Here is a 19,074-nt window from a genome sequence, read left to right as displayed (position 1 = left end):
CTCCCCCAAAAGCATGGCAGAATTTACTTTGGATCTCTTCTAAGAAGGGAGATCATTTTGCAAATTCCCATAGGAATAATAAAAAGGTTTCCTGAACTATATAGATTCTTTAAAAAAAAAAAAAAAAGGTGAAAATGCACACAGTCAGACACCATTTCAACAAGTGCTGCACGTACAGCTCAGTGACGTTGTGTATGTTCTTTAGGCGGTGCAGCCTTTCTCACCAAATTGTTCCACCACCATTGACTTAAACTCACTGTCCTCTAACCTTCTCCTCTAACCTTTCCAGTTGCCGCCTTCAATTTGATTTCACATAAAAAATCCTTTAAAAGAGCACAATGCTTGTGATGGTTAAACTTGTGCGTCAACTTGGCCAGGCCATGATTCCCAGCGGTTTGGCAGTTATGGTGCAGTTCAGCAGTTGTATAATGATGTAGTCACTTCCACAGTGAGATCCGATGTAATGGGATTACCGCCAAGATGGGATCTGCTGTGCGTAGCCAATCAGTTGAAAGGGAGTCTCCTTGGGGTTGTGGCCTGCTTTCAACATAGGTGGGCTTTCTGGTAAGGCTCAGGGGCTTTTGCTCACTCTGGATCCTGCAGCTGACTCCTGGGTTCTTGGGACTTGAGCTCGAGGCTTACCTGCCCTCTTGCCTGCTGATTTTGAGATTGGTCAGTCTTCACAGCCTGTGAAGCCAGAGCCCTGCTGTATGACCTGCCAATCTTCGGTTCACCAGCCCCTACGCCTACGTGAATCAGGAGAAGCCTCCAGCCTGACCTACAGACTTGGGGCATTTCGGCATCTACAACCTCGTGAACTACTTCCTTGATATAAATCTCTCTCTCTCTCTATATATATTTATATGCTTTAGTGGTTTTGCTTCTCTGGAGAACCCAGACCCAGCACAGCTTAGAAGGCGGGAGCTGCATCGGCCTCATTTTCGTCAGGGGAAGTGGTTCAGGTACCTGCCCGAGGCAACACAGCTGGAAATGCGGGGGTGAGTGGCTCTTGACCCACTCTCAGAAGAGTTCACAGTGATGCCGAGGACAGTAAATTACCCAACACCCCACAATCCTGGTGCCCTTCTCCAATGCCCCCATGTGTAAAACAAAGGCTTTGTTGTTGTGAGTTGCCACTGAGTTGGCCCTGACTCACGGAGACCTCGTGTATAACGGAATGAAGCGCTGCCAGGTCCTGAGCCATCGTCACGATTGCTTGCATGTCTGAGTCCATTGTTGTGGCTACCGCGTCACGCCATCTCATGGAGGGCTTCCCTTGTTTTCGCTGACCCTCTACTTTACCAAACGTGATGTCCTTTTCTAGTGAGCGCTCTTTCCTGATGACGTGTCCCAAGTAAGTGAGCCAAAGTCTCGTCATCCTGGTTTCTAAGGAGTGTTCTGGCTGTATTTCTCCTAAGTCTGATTTGTCCTTCTTCTGGCGGTCTACGGCATAGTCAATATTCATCAACACCCCAATTCAAATGCAACGGCTCTTCTCCTGTCTTCCTTTTTCATTGTCCAGCTCTTGCATGCATACGAGGTGACTGAAAAAAACAAAGGCTTAGCAGTATGGAATTTGAAGGTGTGGGCAGTCTTAGGAGGAAAATATCTTAGACATGGTCTTTAGGCAACTTTAAGAATTGCGATCATCTTGGGGGGAAAGGTTTTATATTGTTCTTAATTACATCAGAACCACATTTCTCTTAAAAATATCTCAAAGTCACCTGCTCCTCTCCCAAAGACACAAAAAGGCAACATTCTGAGCTGCACAGATGCCACAAGACAGGAAGGGAGAAGCTGTAACTGACAAGGTGGCAGGCGGCTCAGACACCCCATTTAGGGAAGATGGTACGTGTAGTGAGTGTCCACCTGAGCAAACGAAAGCAGAGAGGGAGACTCCAAAATCTGTACACAAAGCCCTGGACAAGCTGGCAGGTGGTTTAACCACCTCGGTCACCAGGCCAGGCTGTCTCTCCCTCCCTCCCTGGCACGCCAAGGACGCCCAGACTAGAGGTGTTTTCAACCCTGCTCTGCTATTGTTGGGTGCTATGGAGTTGATTCTGGCTCACAGCAAGCCTGTGTGACAGAGCAGAACTGCCCCATAGGGTTTTCTAGGCTATAATCATTATGGGAACAGATTGCCAGGTCTTGTCTCCTGCAGAGCCACGGGGTGGGTTTGAACGGCCAACCTTTCGGTTAGCAGCCCAGCGCTTAACCATTGTGCCACCTGGGTGCCTTAAACTGGCTCTAGACTGGGCTTTCTCCACCGCGGCACTACAACATTCCAGCCGACCCTTCTCTGCGGTGGGGGCGTCTGCTGTGAGATGGTCAGCTGATCCCCGGCCTCTGCCCCCAGATTCCAGCAGCACCCCCTCCCCCAGTCGGGACAGCTAAACATGCCTCCAGACCTTTCCAGATGCCCCGGCTGAGAAGGATTTGCTCTAGAGTCAAGAAAACCACGTTTAATTAGAAACATCGTAAACAAAATTACCCTTCAGTTAACAGAAAAACAAAATCACAGAAAAAAAAATTAAATTAGCTAGTTAAGCCAAAATATATTACTCTTTTCAGAGTCGTTAAGAGATAGAACTGAATGAATTATTTATGCTGGTGTTGCTTAGTGAGAAAAGTGATCCCTTTTGCCCCGTGTTAACGATTCTAGAAGGCTTTGGTCAGGACCTGGGTAGAAGGCTGACAGAGAGTCTTATTAACTGGACTTTGAGTTAGATTCTTTCTGAAGAGACACGCGGGGACTTCCGCTTCCTAGATCCATCGTTGTCACGTGTGTCCCACGGGACAGCTGTGGTCGTGACCTCAGGCTTTAGAAACAGAACACCCCCTCTCCCCCAAGTTGCCTGGCAATTTGGGCAGGCCTGTGACGTGGAGAAACACACATAAATAGATAAAAACACACATTTCTCCCCAGTCCCCAAAGCCAACCAGGATTGTGCCTGAAGCAGGCCTGTGTGTCGGCGATATTGCCAGAATTCGTCTGAGCTGGAGGTTACCAACACTCATTAAAAGAGTCATCATCTTCACAAACCTCAAACGGGCTGTTGACAAGCTCACCACCACACTGGGGCTGTTTGCTTTGCTCGAGTTGCTGCTTTTCAGTGGCTCTGAGGGCTTCAGCTTCTGGAAAAGGACAAAACGAGTGTCTTGCTGCTTTCTGAGACGCTCTCTTCTTGACTTGGGCCACCACCTGGTGACTCTGGGTGGTTTTCACCAGGCAGAATGCCTGTGGTGGCAACCTTGCCTGGGAAGCCCCCACGACGCTGCCGACCCTACCATGGCCACGACGGATTGGCACCGGCGCACCTGTACTGGGGACATCCCAGCCATTCTGGACGCTGGGCTCACACGGCTGCCGTGCTTTGTGAGGCCTCATCTCTGAGGGTGAATGCAGTAGTTGGCTCTGAGCCAGCCCTCTTCTTCCCACTGTCTCTGTAACCAACCTGGCGTCACAGAGGTGATACCCCTAATGTGCTCTGCCTCCGCCACAGGGCTCGAGGTCCTATCCCCAACATACCTGTGCCACCTCCACATGGCACCAGCTCCTCCGCTCACCCTCTTGTGAATACGATTTTTTCCCAGGGTGTCTAGTGTTGGAGTGTGTGTGCATGCACACGCATTTCTATGTGTGTGTGCATGTGGTGTGGGAGTGTGCAGCATGTGTAGTGTGTATGTGTATGTAGGATATGTTGTGTGTGAGTATGCACTCTGCGTGTTGGTACAGGGTATATGTGCATGTGTGCTGTGTGCATGTGTACCGTGTGTGCAAGTGTAGGGCGTGGTTGGCATGATGTGTGTATGTGGCATGTGCAGTGTGTGGTACGTGTGTGTCTATAATGTGTGTATCTGTGTGCATGGTGTGCGTGTGTGTATGTGGGGCAAATGTGTGTGAGATGTGCTGTGTGTGTGGAATATGTGGTCTGTGTATGTGTGATGTGTGTGGTGTATTGTGCAGTATGTGTGCGTGTGCTGTGTTGTAGTGCGTGTGCACATATGTGGCATGGGGGCTGCACACACACATGGTGTGTGTGGGCTGTGTGTGCACACGTGTGGTGTGTGTGGGCTGTGTGCACATGTGGTGCATGGAGGGTGTGTGCACACGTGTGGTGCGTGCGGGGTGTGTGCACACGTGTGGTGCGTGCGGGGTGTGTGCACACGTGTGGTGCGTGCGGGGTGTGTGTGCACACGTGTGGTGTGTGTGCACACCTGTGGTGTGTGGTGTTTGCACGCGTGTGGGGTGTGTGCATACATGAGGTATGTGGGGTGTATGTGGGCTGTGTGCACGTGTGGCATGTGTGTGGCATGTGTTGCATACGTGTGTGCTGCAGACCTTTGAGGGGTCCCCTTTTCCCACCCCTCCTCTCCCGTGGAGCCCAAAGCAGGTGGAGGGGTGGGGACACCAGGGTGTTGCCTGGGGCTGCAGGGGGCAGCGGCTGTGGGGAGGTGGGGAGGTGGGCAGACGGAGGAGGGGGACAGACAGCAGAGGAGGGGGATGGGGTGAATAAGACCCAAGGGGGCAGCCCTGGAGGTGGGTGGAGTAAGGGCTCAGTCACACCCTGGGCCCAGACAACTTCCTGAGCTCAGCCTCACCTCAAACAATCCATGCTGGCTGAGGAGAGGAGTCCTGGGACCATGGCTGCTGGGAGCCCATCCCACTCTGTGCCTCAGTTTCCCCATCCTCCTGCAGTGGCTGGCCAGGCCCTTAGCTCTGAGCCAGTTTTGGCAGCCTCAGGGTTAGTGTCCACACGCCTGTCCTGCGTCATTACTGGTGTGACCACAAGGATTCACCCTGCTGCCCCCTGTCCCCTGGGGCTCCTGCTTTGCTGCCGATCCCAGACTGTGAGTCCACGGGGCAACTGGAATACCTTCTGACTCCCTCGCCCCCCACAGCACTGGGCCTGAGTGGGGGTCCCTGCTCTGCTGGGAGGGAGGTGCTGATGCTCAGGGCAGCCTGGGACCCTGATGGCCAGGGTTCCCCACATGCCCTCTTCCTCCCCAGTCCTACCTCTGGGGCCTTCTGAGGGGAGGGGCCAGGTGAGCCACCTGATGACAGGTGGTTTTCCCGCCAGCCTGTGAGGGTGCTGGCCCCATGCGCACTATCTCACCTGCTCACCCCAGTGATCTGACAGGAGGAATCCTCACTGCAGTTTACAGATGAGAGGGTGGAGCGACTCGGAGAGGTAGGGTCTTGGTTCCATGGCTGGCAGGGGCGTTGCTGGGACCTGCTTGAATCCAAACCCTGTGGCCCTGCACCGATCCTGGCTCACCTACTGGGATCCCCAGGCTCACCTAGTTAGGGTGCCCTGTGGTGACAACCCTGCACATTCTGAACTGGTAGTGGCACAGGCACCCCAGCTTTACCTGTGGCCACTGCCCCCCAGCCCCAGCTTCCCATCACAAACACCCAATGACTCACGCCAACCCTATGTGTGTCAGAGTAGAGCCGGGCTCCAGAGGGTTTTCACTGGCTGATTTTTGGGAAGTAGAGTGCCAGGCTTTTCTTCTGGGGCTCCTCTGGGTGAATTTGAACCACCAATCTTACGGTTAGCAGTTGAGTGCAAATCATGTGTGTCCCCCAGAGACCTATGCAGCTTCTAGGGTGCCCCTACTTAGGGCACAGGACTTATCCCACCACTCTGGCCTCTTCGCCTACCTGGGGCGGCTGGCTGCCCAGATGATTTGGGGTGTCTGAGTGCTGGGCTGGATCCTTCTGAGGGGCTACATGGGGTCTGCATGCACTTCACCCTGGGTGAGTCTTCCCTCCCCTGGAAGATACTCACATACTCTCGAGGAGCAGACACCCCCAAAAAACCCTGGTCCCCAGGCCAGGCTGACTGTGGGGACCGCTTGGCTGAGTTTACCTTTCGTAAATGCTGATGCACGCTGTAGGACCTAATATTAGTTTCATAAACACCAGCTTCCTTCTTGCAAACTATACCCACAGGTCCCATCGCTACTTCCAAGTATTCCACTCGCCCGTCAGATGACGCTGTGTGAGGAATTTTTTCTCAAGGATTTACTGTGACGCTGGAATATTGCTCAGGTTCCTCAGGGACACTCTGGTGCTCTGGCGGGGAGGGGGGTACGTGACCTCGTTTGCATTTTCTAATTGAATTGCTCTCAGCTTTTCTGCAAGACTGCACATACAACCCACAAACATGCACGTGTACACACACACACATGCACACACACACGCATGCACAAACGCATGCACACATGCACACACACACCACACACATGTACACATACACACACACATGCACACACGCACACACAGAGCTCACCCAGGTTCCAGCGCTGTGGTGTTACCCACAGAAAGGCCACCTTTGAGGAGCCTCAGAGAGGGAGGGAAAAGGAGAGGAGACAGCTGCTAAGTTTTTATGGTTCCTCTACCTGTACAGCCGTCAGTTTTACCCAAGTCCATAGACAGTCGTAAAAGAACGGCCGGGGAGGCGGCACCTTCAGAAGCCTCAATTTCACAGAAACAAGATTTATGGAACCGAGAAATTAGGGGGTCCCTGCGTGGTGGTCCTGAGGGATTTACGTCAAGGCTCCTTTTGATTAGCACTTCCTTGGGACTTTGAACTCTCCATAAACCCCTCCTCAGGCTCTTTGTTCTCTAGAACCTTCTGCCAATAGAAATGGTGCTGTGTTCCCATTGAATGTGTCCCCATCTGAACTCTTGTCTTCCCCAAACCAGCCAGGAGCCCTCTGCATGCATCTAATTCACGTGGGAAGCATGTTAGAACTTAGACGCAGGAAAGCATATGAGACAAATGGGCAGCTGAATGAACCGTCAGAGGGAACACCCGCCCCTGTAGTGCCGCAACACCTCCGGCAACTCGTTATTGGCCCCCCTCAGGACAGCCTACGCCTGCCTCTCAAAAGGTAACTCCAGGAGAGGTGGGGCCAAGATGGCTGACTAGGTAGAATCTACCGTGGATCCCTCTTGCAAGAAAGACTCAGAAAAACAAGTGAATTGATCACATACATGATAATCTATGAACCCTGACCATCAAACACAGAGCTAAGGAGTTGACCTGAGTGACAGTGGAGCGAAAAGCCGTGTGGTGTCGCAGTGACCGCTTCTGGAACCAGTGTCCCCTGCCACAGCCTGGAGCCCTCGCGGTTCCCTGGTTCTAGAGTGGTTGGGCTGATCGCAGCTTACTGAGATGGGGCAAGCATGGGACGCAGCCCTATCCCCAACCCCCTGGAGCAACCTCGGCAGAGACTCAGCCAGCGCAAGCAGGCTGCACACTGATGCGGCTGAGAGGAGAACAAGAACCCATGGGAAGCAGCAACTGTTTTCGGAGCCTGGAGCCAGCGTTCCAGTCAGAAAACCTTGGCGCTGGGCTTTGGACTAAGCACTGAGGAGCAGATCATGGCTTCCTGAGATGGTGCGAGCATGGGACACAGGCCTAAACCCCTGGAGTAACCTCAGCCGGAAACCCAGCCAGCATGCGCAGGCTGCAAACCGACGGGGCTGACAGGAGAAGGAGAAATCACAGGGAAGCAGAGACTGGTTTTGGAGCCTGGAGCTCAGCGTCCCAGCCAGAAAACCTGGGCGCTGGGCTTTGGACTAGGAGTGGAAGAGCTGATCATAGCTTCCTGAGACAGTGCAAGCATGGGATGCAGGCCTGATCCTCAGAGGCAATCTCGACCCAGCCATGGCACACAGGCTATACGCCCCTCTGGAATCTCAGATAAAACAGTCTTTACCAAACAAGATAAGTAACTTTGTCTATATTGCCCGTGCTACTCTCTCCTATCTATCTGATCCCTCTCCTCCCTGCCTCAGGCGGCTTCATTAACATTGGAATTTCCTGGGCTAGGGAGTGAAGTGCTCTGCAGGTTTTTTTGTTTTCCTAACCCATTCTCCTGGCCTGAGAGAAGCAGCAATTAACAATTCAGGAGAGAAAAATCCTTCCCTGACTTCCCTAAACTGGAATAATAATACACAACTGGCTCCAGCCAAGCAAAAGAGATCCATAGCCTCTGGCTTTCATCCTTACAGGGAACCAGGTGGCTATTATAATGCAAAGGCAACTCTGATAGAGATTTGACTGTAATTGTTTTAGTAAAGCAGTGGAAAGACAAGTTTTGGAGGTCTGATACCTCTCTATCTATTAAACAGAGCCCTCACTGATCCACAGCAGGGAACTGAGGGCTAAAGCTCCACCCACACTACCTAGCCACCTGGTAAAGGGGCCTGAGAATAGTGACGCCTACCAATCTTTAGAGGTACCAGCATTGGGTGCCTAAGGTACAGCAGCAGAGCCTGCTCACCAAAGTGCTCTGGGAATAGATACACGCCTACCTCACTGGCACATGAGGGAAGGCTGTCAGCATCCTGCCCTCCTCGGAGTGCGAACCTGGTGAATACAACCATCACCACTACTCCTCTAAGTTAATAGGTGACAGCCCACACCACACACTAGGTGACCCACAATCAGCACACCTAAGCTGATTCTATTCTAGATCCCAAAAGAATAGTGAATGGACTCATAGGCTCATATATCTGGTAACAGCTCAAACCAGCTGGTAATAGGACATAAGTGATTCAAAGGCTACAACAATCAAGATAGAGCAATCTAGTAGCCCATCTGGGTATACTGAAACAAAACAAAACAAGAAGATAAGACTCAGTGAGCAAATATAAAATAAATCATTATAATATCTTATAGATGGCTCGGAGACAGTAGTCGATATCAAATCACATAAAGAAGTAGACCATGATTGCTTCTACAAATCCCCAAATTAAAAAATCAAAATCCCAAATGAAGATACAATCCCAGAATTGCCAGATGCAGAATATAAAAAGCTAATATACAGAATGCTTCAAGACATCAGGGATGACCTCAGAAATGAAATAAGGCAATCTACAGAAAAAGCCAAGGAACACACTGATAAAGCAGTTGAAGAAATAAAAAAGATTATTCAAGAACATAGTGGAAAAATTAATAAGCTGCAAGAATCCATAGAGAGACAGCATTCAGAAATCCAAAAGATTAACAATAAAATTACAGAATTAGACAACTCGATAGGAAGTTAGAGGAGTAGAATTGAGGAATTGGGATGCAGAGTGGGGGAGTTAGAGGATAAGGCAATTGACACCAATATAGTTGAGAAAAGTCAGAGAAAACAATTAAAAAAAAAAATGAAGAAACCCTAAGAATCATGTGGGACTCTATCAAGAAGAATAACTTGTGTGTGATTGGAGTTCCAGAACAGGGAGGGATAACAGAAAATACAGAGAGAATAGTTGAAGATCTGTTGGCAGAAAACTTCCCTGACATCATGAAAGATAAAAGGATATCTATCCAAGATGCTCATCGAACACCATACAAGATAGATCCCAAAAGAAAATCATCAAGGCAAATTATCATCAAACTTGCCAAAAACAAAGATAAAGAGAAAATTTTAAAAGCAGCCAGGGATAAAAGAAAAGTCACCTACAAAGGAGGATCGATAAGAATAAGTTCAGACTACTCGGCAGAAACCATGCAGGCAAGAAGGCAAAGGGATGACATATATGGAGCACTGAAGGAGAAAAACTGCCAGCCAAGAATCATATATCCAGCAAAACTCTCTCTCAAATAAAAAGGTGAAATTAAGACATTTACAGATAAACACAAGCTTAGAGAATTTGCAAAAACCAAACCAAAGCTACAAGAATTACTAAAGGAAATTCTTTGGTCAGAAAATCAATAATATCAGACACCAACACATAGCATCCTGATATCAGCTCAAAGAAAGAAATCACAAAAACAAAAGATTAATTTAAAAAAGAAAAAAATGCTCAAAACAGGGAATCATTGAAGGCATTATGTAAAAGATCAAAATAATCAAAAAAGAGGTACTAAATACAGGAGACACAGATCTTCCATATGGAGAGGAAAACAAGGTGATATAGGATGATACAAGTTAGGTTTTTACTTAGAAAAATAGGGGTAAATATTAAGGTAACCAGAAAGAGGTCTAACAGTTCCATACTTCAAAATAAAAACCAAGATAAACATAATGACTCAGCAAAAATAAATTCAACTATGAAAATAAATGTGGAACATACAATTTACAAAGAAAGACTCAGCCCAAAAAAGTGGAAAAATGAAATTGTCAACAACACAGAAAAAAAGGCATCAAAATGACAGCACTAAACACATACTTATTTATAATTACACTTAATGTAAATGAATTAAATGCAGCAATAAAGAGACAGAGAGTCTCAGACCGGATAAAGAAACACGATCCATCTATATGCTGCCTACAAGAGACACACCTTAGACTTAGAGACACAAACAAACTAAAACTCAAAGGATGGAAAAAAATATATCAAAAAAACAACAATCAAAAAAGAGCAGGAGTGGCACTATTAATTTCTGACAAAATAGACTTTAAAGTTAAATCCATCACAAAGGATAAAGAACACTACATAATGATTAAAGGGACAATTTACCAGGAAGATATAACCATATTAAATACTCATGCACCCAATGACAGGGCTGCAAGATACATAAAACAAACTTTAACAATTGAAAAGTGAGATAGACAGCTCCACAATTATAGTAGGAGACTTCAACACACCACTTTAGGTGAAGGATAGGACTTCCAGTAAGAAGCTCAATAGAGACACAGAAGATCTAATTGCTGCAATCAACCAACTTGACCTCATAGAACACTTATACAGAACACTCCACCCAACAGCCACAAAGTATACTTTGTTTTCTAGCACACATAGAACATTATCTAGAATAGATCATATATTAGGTCATAAAACAAACCTTTGCAGAATTCAAAACATTGAAATATTACAAAGCATCTTCTCAGACCATAAAGCCATAAAAGAAGAAATCAATAACAGAAAAATCAGAAAAAAGAAATCAAATACTTGGAAACTGTACAATACCCTGCTCAAAAAAGACTGGGTTATAGAAGACATTAAGGAGGGAATAAATAAATTCATAGAATGCAACGAGGCTGAAAACACTTCCTATCCCAACCTCTGGGACACAGCAAAAGCAGTGCTCAGAGGTCAATTTATATTGATAAATGCACACATACATAAAGAAGAAAGAGCCAAGATCAGACAACTGTCCCTACAACTTGAACAAATAGAAAGCGAGCAACAAAAGAATTTGTCAGGCACCAGAAGAAAACAAATAATAAAAATTAGAGCAGAACAGAAAAACAATTGAAAGAATTAACAAAGCCTAAAGCTGGTTCTTTGAAAAAATTAACAAAACTGATAAACCATTGGCCAGAATGACTAGAGAAATACAGGAAAGGGAACAAATAACCCGAATAACAAATGAGATGGGCCATATCACAACAGACCCAACTGAAATTAACAGAATCACATCAGATTACTACGAAAAACTATACTCTAACAAATTTGAAAACCTAGAAGAAATGGATGAATTCCTAGAAATACACTACCTACCTAAACTGACACAATCAGAAGTAGAACAACTAAATAGACCCATAACAAAAAAAGAGATTGAAAAGGTAATCAAAAAACTCCCAACAAGAAAAAAGCCCTGGCCTGGACGGCTTCACCACAGAGTTCTACCAAACTTTCAGAGAAGAGTTAACACCACTACTACTAAAGGTATTTCAAAGCATAGAAAAGGAGGGAATACTACCTAACTCCATTCTATGAAGCCAGCATATCCCTGATACCAATACCAGGTAAAGACACCACAAAAAAAGAAAATTACAGACCTATATCTCTCATGAACATAGATGTAAAAATCCTCAACAAAATTCTAGCCAATAGAATTCTACAACATATCAAAAAAATAATCCACCTTGACCAAGTGGGATTTATACCAGGTGCAAGGTTGGTTCAATATTAGAAAAACAATTAATGTAGTCCACCATATAAATAAAATGAAAGACAAAAACCACATGATCTTATCAATTGATGCAGAAAAGGCATTTGACAAAGTCCAACACCCATTCATGATAAAAACTCTCAGCAAAATAGGAATAGAAGGAAAATTCCTCAACATAATAAAGGGCATTTATACAAAGCCAACAGCCAACATCACCCTAAATGGAGAGAGCCTGAAACCATTTCCCTTGAGAACGGGAACCAGGCAAGGATGCCCGTTATTCAACATTGTACTGGAAGTCCTAGCCAGAACAACTAGGCTAGACAAAGAAATAAAGGGCATCCGGATTGGCAAGGAAGAAGTAAAATTATCTCTATTTGCAGTCAACATGATCTTATACACAGGAAACCCTAAGGAATCCCCAAGAAAACTACTGAAACTAATAGAAGAGTTCAGCAGAGTTTCAGGTTACAAGATAAACATACAAAAATCAGTTGGATTCCTCTACATCAACAAAAAGAACATCGAAGGGGAAATCACCAAATCAATACCATTCACAGTAGCCCCCAAGAAAATAAAATACTTAGGAATAAATCTTACCAAAGAAGTAAAAGACCTATACAAAGAAAACTACAAGGTACTACTGCAAGAAACGAAAAGGGACCTGCATAAGTGGAAAAACATACCTTGCTCATGGATAGGAAGACTTAACATTATAAAAATGTCTATTCCACCAAAAGCCATCTATACATACAATGCACTTCCGATCCAAATTCCAATGTCATTTTTTAATGTGTTGGAGAAACAAATCACCAACTTCATATGGAAGGGAAAGAAGCCCCGGATAAGTAAAGCATTACTGAAAAAGAAGAAGAAAGTGAGAGGCCTCACTCTACCTGATTTTAGAACCTATTATACAGCCACAGTAGTCAAAACAGTCTGGTGCTGGTACAACAACAGACACATAGACCAATGCAACAGAATTGAGAACTCAGATATAATCCAACCACATACGAGCAGCTGATATTTGACAAAGGCCCAGTGTCAGTTAATTGGGGAAAAGATAGTCTTTTTAACAAACGGTGCTGGCATAACTGGATATCCATCTGTAAAAAAATGAAACAGCACCCATACCTCACACCATGCACAAAAACTAACTCCAAATGGATCAAAGACCTAAATATAAAATATAAAACGATAAAGACCATGGAAGAAAAAATGGGGAGAATGTTAGGAGAGCTAATACAAGGCATAAACAGAATACAAAACATTACTAAAAATGACGAAGAGAAACCAGATAACTGGGAGCTCCTAAAAATCAAACACCTATGCTCATCTAAAGACTTCACCAAAAGACTAAAAAGACCACCTACAGACTGGGAAAAAGTTTTCAGCTACGACATCTCCGACCAGCGCCTGATCTCTAAAATCTACATGATTCTTCTAAAACTCAACCACAAAAAGACAAACAACCCAATTAAAAATTGGGCAAAGGACATGAACAAGCACTTCACTAAAGAAGACATTCAGGCTGCTAACAGATACATGAGGAAATGCTCTCGATCATTAGCCATTTTTTTTTTTTTTTAGCCATTAGAGAAATGCAAATTAAAACTACAATGAGATTCCACCTCATTCCAACAAGGCTGGCATTAATCCAAAAAACACAAAATAATAAATGTTGGCGAGGATGTGGAGAGATTGGAGCACTTATACACTGCTGGTGGGAATGTGAAATGGTACAACCACTTTGGAAATCGATTTGGCATTTCCTTAAAAAGCTAGAAATAGAACTACCATATGACCCAGCAATCCCACTCCTCGGAATATATCCTAGAGAAATAAGAGCCTTTACACGAACAGATATATGCACACCCATGTTTACTGCAGCACTGTTTACAATAGCAAAAAGATGGAAGCAACCAAGGTGTCCATTAATGGATGAATAGATAAATAAATTATGGTATATTCACACAACGGAATACTACGCATTGATAAAGAACAGTGAGGAATCCAAAACATTTCATAATATGGAGGAACCTGGAAGGCATTATGCTGAGTGAAATTAGTCAGTTGCAAAAGGACAAATATTGTATAAGACCACTGTTAAAAGATCTTGAGAAATAGTTTAAACTGAGAAGAACACATTCTTTTGTGGTTACCAGAGGGGGCAGGGAGGGAGTGTGGGAGAGGGTTATTTACTGATTAGATAGTAGATGAGACCTACTTTAAGTGAAGGGAAGGACAACACTCAATACAGGGGAGGTCAACACAACTGGACTAAACCAAAAGCAAAGAAGTTTCCTGAATAAACTGAATGCTTTGAAGGTGCCAGCAAAGCAGGGGAAGGGGTTTGGGGACTATGGCTTCAAGGGACATCTAAGTCAATTGGCAAAATAAAATCTATTAAGAAAACATTCTGCATCCCACTTTGAAGTGTGGCATCTGGGGTCTTAAACGCTAACAAGTGGCCATCTAAGATGCATCAATGAGTCTCAACCCACCTGGATCCAAGGAGAATGAAGAACACCAAGCTCACAAGAGACAGAAAGGGCTATGTGAACTAGAGACTACATCATCCTGAGATCAGAAGAACTAGATGGTGCCCGGCCACAACCAGTGACTGCCCTGACAGGGAACACAACAGAGAACCCCTGAGGGAGCAGGAGAACAGTGGGGTGCAGACCCCAAATTCTCATAAAAAGACCAGACTTAATGGTCTGACTGAGACTAGAAGGACCCCGGCAGTCAGGGTCCCCAAACCTTCTGTTGGCCCAGGACAGGAACCATTCCCGAAGCCAACTTGTCAGACATGGATTGGACTGGACAATGGGTTGGAGAGAGATGCTGATGAGGATTGAGCTACTTGCACCATGTGGACACTTGAGACTATGTTGGCATCTCCTGTCTGAAGGGGAGATGGGAGGGTAGAGGGGGTTAGAAACTGGCAAAAGGTCACAAAAGGAGAGACTGGAAGGAGGGAGCGGGCTGGCTCATTAGGGGGAGTGTAAATGGGAGTATGGAGTAAGGTGTATATAAGTTTATATGTGAGAGACTGACTTGATTTGTAAACTTTCACTTAAAGCACAATAAAAGTTATTAAAAAAAAAAAAAGGTAACTCTATCCTGACCCTAACGAGCCCCGGTGGTGCAGCAGTTAAGTGCTTGGCTGGTAATGTAGAGGACAGCAGTTCCAACCCACCAGTGGTTCCCGAGAGAAAAGGCCTGGTGATCTGCTGCCGTAAAGACTGTTGTCGTCAGGTGCCATGGAGTTGATTCTGACTCGCAGCGAGCTTAGGTGACAGAGTAAAACTGCCCCATAGGGTTTTCTAGGCTGTAATCTTTATGGGGGAGCCCTGGTGGCGCAGTGGTTAAGAGCTCGGCTGCTTAATCAAAAGGTCGATACTTCGAATCCACCAGCCGCTCCTTGGAACTGCTATGGGGCAGTTCTACTCTGTCCTATAGGGTCGCTATGAGTCGGAATCAACTTGATGGCAATGGGTTTTTGGTTTGGGTTAATCTTAATGGGAGGAGCACTGGTTGTGCAATGGTTAAGCGCTCGGCTGCTAACAGAAAGGTTGGTGGTTTGATCGCACGAGCAGCTCCGTGGGAGAAAAGACCTGGCCATCTGTTCCCATAAAGACTACAGCCTAGGAAGCCCTATGGGGCAGTTCTACTCTGACCTATAGGGTCGCTAAGTGGGAATGGACACGATGGCACCCAAAAACAGCAACCTGACGTTATACTGTAGCTGAACTACACTTGATTGTTGCTCGTGATCGGATTTGCTGTGAATGGAATCCGACTGGTCTGTGTGTGCCTGGCTTCTTTTCCTCACTAACACAATTGTGAGGCTCATCTATCTCGTGGATTCCAGCTGGGCCTTGCTCATTCTACTGCCACAAAACATTCCTCTGTATGGGTCCACCACGACGTGATTATCCACTCTAATAGTGACGGAGGTTCCCTGGGGGGGGGGTGCAAACCGTCGGTGCTCAGCTACTAACCAAAAGGACAGCAGTTTGAACCCACCCAGCAGCACTGTGGAAGAAAGGCCTGGCAATCTATGTCCATAAGATTACTGCCGTTGAAAATCCTTTGGAGCAGTTTTACTCTGACACACATGGGGTCGCCATAAGTTGGACCTGACTCTGTGTAAACAGGATTTGCTTTTGGTCTTAACGGTGATGGACAATTGGGTTGCTTCCAGATTCTATTTAGGTCCAATGATTCTATAAACGTGCTGGTACAGCTCTCTTGGTATCCACGTGCACGTATTTCTATCAGGCATACACCTAAAGCTAGCTACACAGATCGTCAGCTTTAAATAAAAGCAGCAAACATCCGAAGTAGCTGTACCAGTGTCCACCCTTGCAGGAGTATATGAAAAGTCTAACCGCACCAGCACTTGACAGTGTCAATCTTTTGAATGTTGGCCGTTCTGGTTGATTTTTGCGTGTAATCTGCACTGCCCTGCTGGGGCCAAATGCATCTTACATGGTTCTTAACCACTAAGCTCTCCTCTTAGGTGAAGGGCCTGCTTATGTTCTCTGCACATTTCTCTATTGCGCTGTCTTTGGGTGGTGATTTGGGGGTCTTTATATATTTTGACCACCACCTGTCTTTCAGTTTGTCCTACTGCGGTGGCTTGTGTGTTGCTGTGATGCTGGAAGCTATGCCACCAGTATTTCAAATACCAGCAGGGTCACTCATGGTAGACAGGTCTCAGCAGAGCTTCCAGACTAAGACAGACTGGGCAGAAAGGCCTGGGGATCTACTTCTGAAAATAAGTCAGTGAAAACCCTATGGATCACAACAGAACACTGTCTGATACGGTGCTAGAAGATGAGCCCCCTAGGCTGGAAGGCACTCAGAATACACAGTAGCCGCAAAAATGGACTCAAACATGTCAACAATTGTGAAGATGAAGCAGGACTGGGCAAGGTTTCTTTCTGTTGTGCATAGGCTCACTACGAGTCAGCGCCGACCTGAACGCAACTCACAACAACAAGAAAAACAAAACAAATACCTTCTGGATGTGAGCTCTTTGCCAATTAGGTGTTAACGGTTGCAAATATCTTTTCCCACCCTCTGGCAAATCTTTTCACTTCCTTAAACTTGGTTTTGACGAGCAGAAGTTCTTATTTTAATGAAGTCAGATTTATCGATCTTCTCCTGCACACGTTGTGAGTCACCCGTAAGACAGCGTCTGCACCCCGATGTCAGCGATCACGTACGCTGCTGCGTTTCCTTCTGGACTGCGCACTGTCCTGCCTTTCACATTTAGATTCACAACTCACCTGGGGCTGATATTTGGGGGTGTGGGGTCGGGTCCTTTCAGGCTTTTTCACAGGCTAGCCCGTGGGGATGTTGAACAGACGATGTTGAACAGACAATCCTTCCTCCCTTACTCGATAGCAGGGCTGGTGGACTTTTTCTCAAAGGTCCAGATAGTAGATATTTCAGGCTTTGCAGGTCCTGAGGCAAAATCGAGGAGATTATGTAGATACTTATGTCCCTGGGAGGTGTAAACGGGTAATGCACTTGGCTGCCAACCCAAAAAAGGCTGGCAGTTGAGTCTACCCAGAGGCATCTTGGAAGAAAGGGCTGGCAATCTACTTCCAAAAAATCAGCCATTGAAACTCCTGTGGAGCACAGTTCTACTCTGACACACGTGGGGTTGCCATGGGTCAGAGCTGACATGACAATTATTATTTTTACTTATGTAGCCACGCAATCATTTCAAAATGTAAAATCCATTCTTGGTTTGCAGGAAATAAAAAAAGGTGGCAAGTAGATTTTTCCATGGGCTGTGGTTTGCTGACCCCGGCTCTTCTGTGCCATTCATAAAACATCACGTGTCTGCCCTGTGTACGTTTAACAAAGTGCATCAAGCTGTATAAGTAAAGGAAGGGAATCTGACTGTATGAAGGTTATACCTCAATAAAGCTGATTAAAAAAACTATTTTCTCTGAGCTCTAAGTTCTGTTCCATTGATTTATCTGCTCGTCTTCGCACTGAAACCACATAGTTTTTTTTTTCTTCCAGTGCCTGGCTCCACAGTGGTTTATTTATTTTTTTAAATAGTACTTTATTGTGTTTTTGGTGAAGGTTTACACAGCAGTTTTCATTCCCATTGAACAATTTCTACACAAATTGTTCAGTGACATTGGTTATGTTCTTCAAAATATATGAACATTTTCATTGTTTCCATCCTGGTTGTTCTGTTTCCATTAATCTAGCTCCCCTCCCCCTCATACCTTCTCATCTTAGTTTTAAAGTAATTGTTGACCATTTGGCCTCATAAAGGTGATTTTTTTAAAAGAAGCAGAGTGCTCAGGGGTGATTTTCATTATTTTGTGAGCCAACCTGTTATTTAGCTACAAGGTAGTCTCAGGGCTTAGATTCAGTTCAGGAAAACACATCGCTTTAATGACTGTGTTCAGAGCTTCTCAACTGGTGCGATTTTGTTCTCCAGGCAAAGTCTGTCAATGACTGGAGTTTTGGTTGTCACAACTGTGTGTGTGTGTGCGCGCGAGCACGGGAGCTACTGGCATCTAGTGGGTGGAGACTAGGGATGCTGCTAAATATCCTACAACGTCCAGGACAGCCCCACACCAAAGAATTATCCAGCCCAGAATGTCAACAAGGCCGGTTGAGAGATCCAGCTGTAGCTGGACAGAAAGTCTGGACGCTGAAAGAGCAAGGCCTCCACCTTTCTGTTGTTCTAGGCTACTCTTGGTTCTTCGCACTTCTCGTTAAACTTTTAAAATCAGCTCTTTACCTTTCTGAAGGTAAGCAGGCAAAACAAATGCTGGAGATTTTATTGGAATTGTGCTGACTCTTTACAGAAAAATTTGGGTGAAAGCGATAACTTTACAATTTCCAAGTCATGAATGTGGCATGTTATTGTTGTGTACCGTCGAGTTAGTCCCAACTCATAGAGGCCCTATAAGACAGAGTAGAACTGCCCCATAGGGTTTCCTAGGCTGTAATCTTTACGGGTATTCATCTGCTGATGGGTTCAAATTGCTGACCTTTTGGTTAGCAGCCAAGTGCCTAATCACTGTGCCACCAGGGGCATGTTGTTGTTGTTGTTAGGTGCCGTCGAGTCGGTTCTGACTCATAGCCACTCTATACACAACAGAACGAAATGTTGCCCGGTCGTGAGCCATCCTCACAATCGTTGTTATGCTTGAGCCCACTGTTGCAGCCGCTGTGTCAGTCC

General features: G+C 45.8%; 1 protein-coding gene across 1 annotated transcript in view; it reads right to left on the bottom strand.

The window, feature by feature from the left end:
- The window catches only part of CDH4 (cadherin 4), a 710,466-nt gene that overhangs the window by 163,234 nt on the left and 528,158 nt on the right, over positions 1–19,074 (bottom strand). The window contains exon 4 of the mRNA XM_064276304.1: positions 17,147–17,152. Within this exon, the coding sequence (XP_064132374.1) occupies positions 17,147–17,152 (6 nt within the window). The remainder of the gene's footprint in view (positions 1–17,146; positions 17,153–19,074) is intronic.

The sequence above is a fragment of the Loxodonta africana genome, chromosome 24, assembly GCF_030014295.1.
Source record: "Loxodonta africana isolate mLoxAfr1 chromosome 24, mLoxAfr1.hap2, whole genome shotgun sequence".
NCBI classification, from domain to species: domain Eukaryota; kingdom Metazoa; phylum Chordata; class Mammalia; order Proboscidea; family Elephantidae; genus Loxodonta; species Loxodonta africana.
The sequence above is the reverse complement of the archived record's forward strand: the minus strand, read 5'-3'. Positions and strand labels throughout refer to the sequence as shown.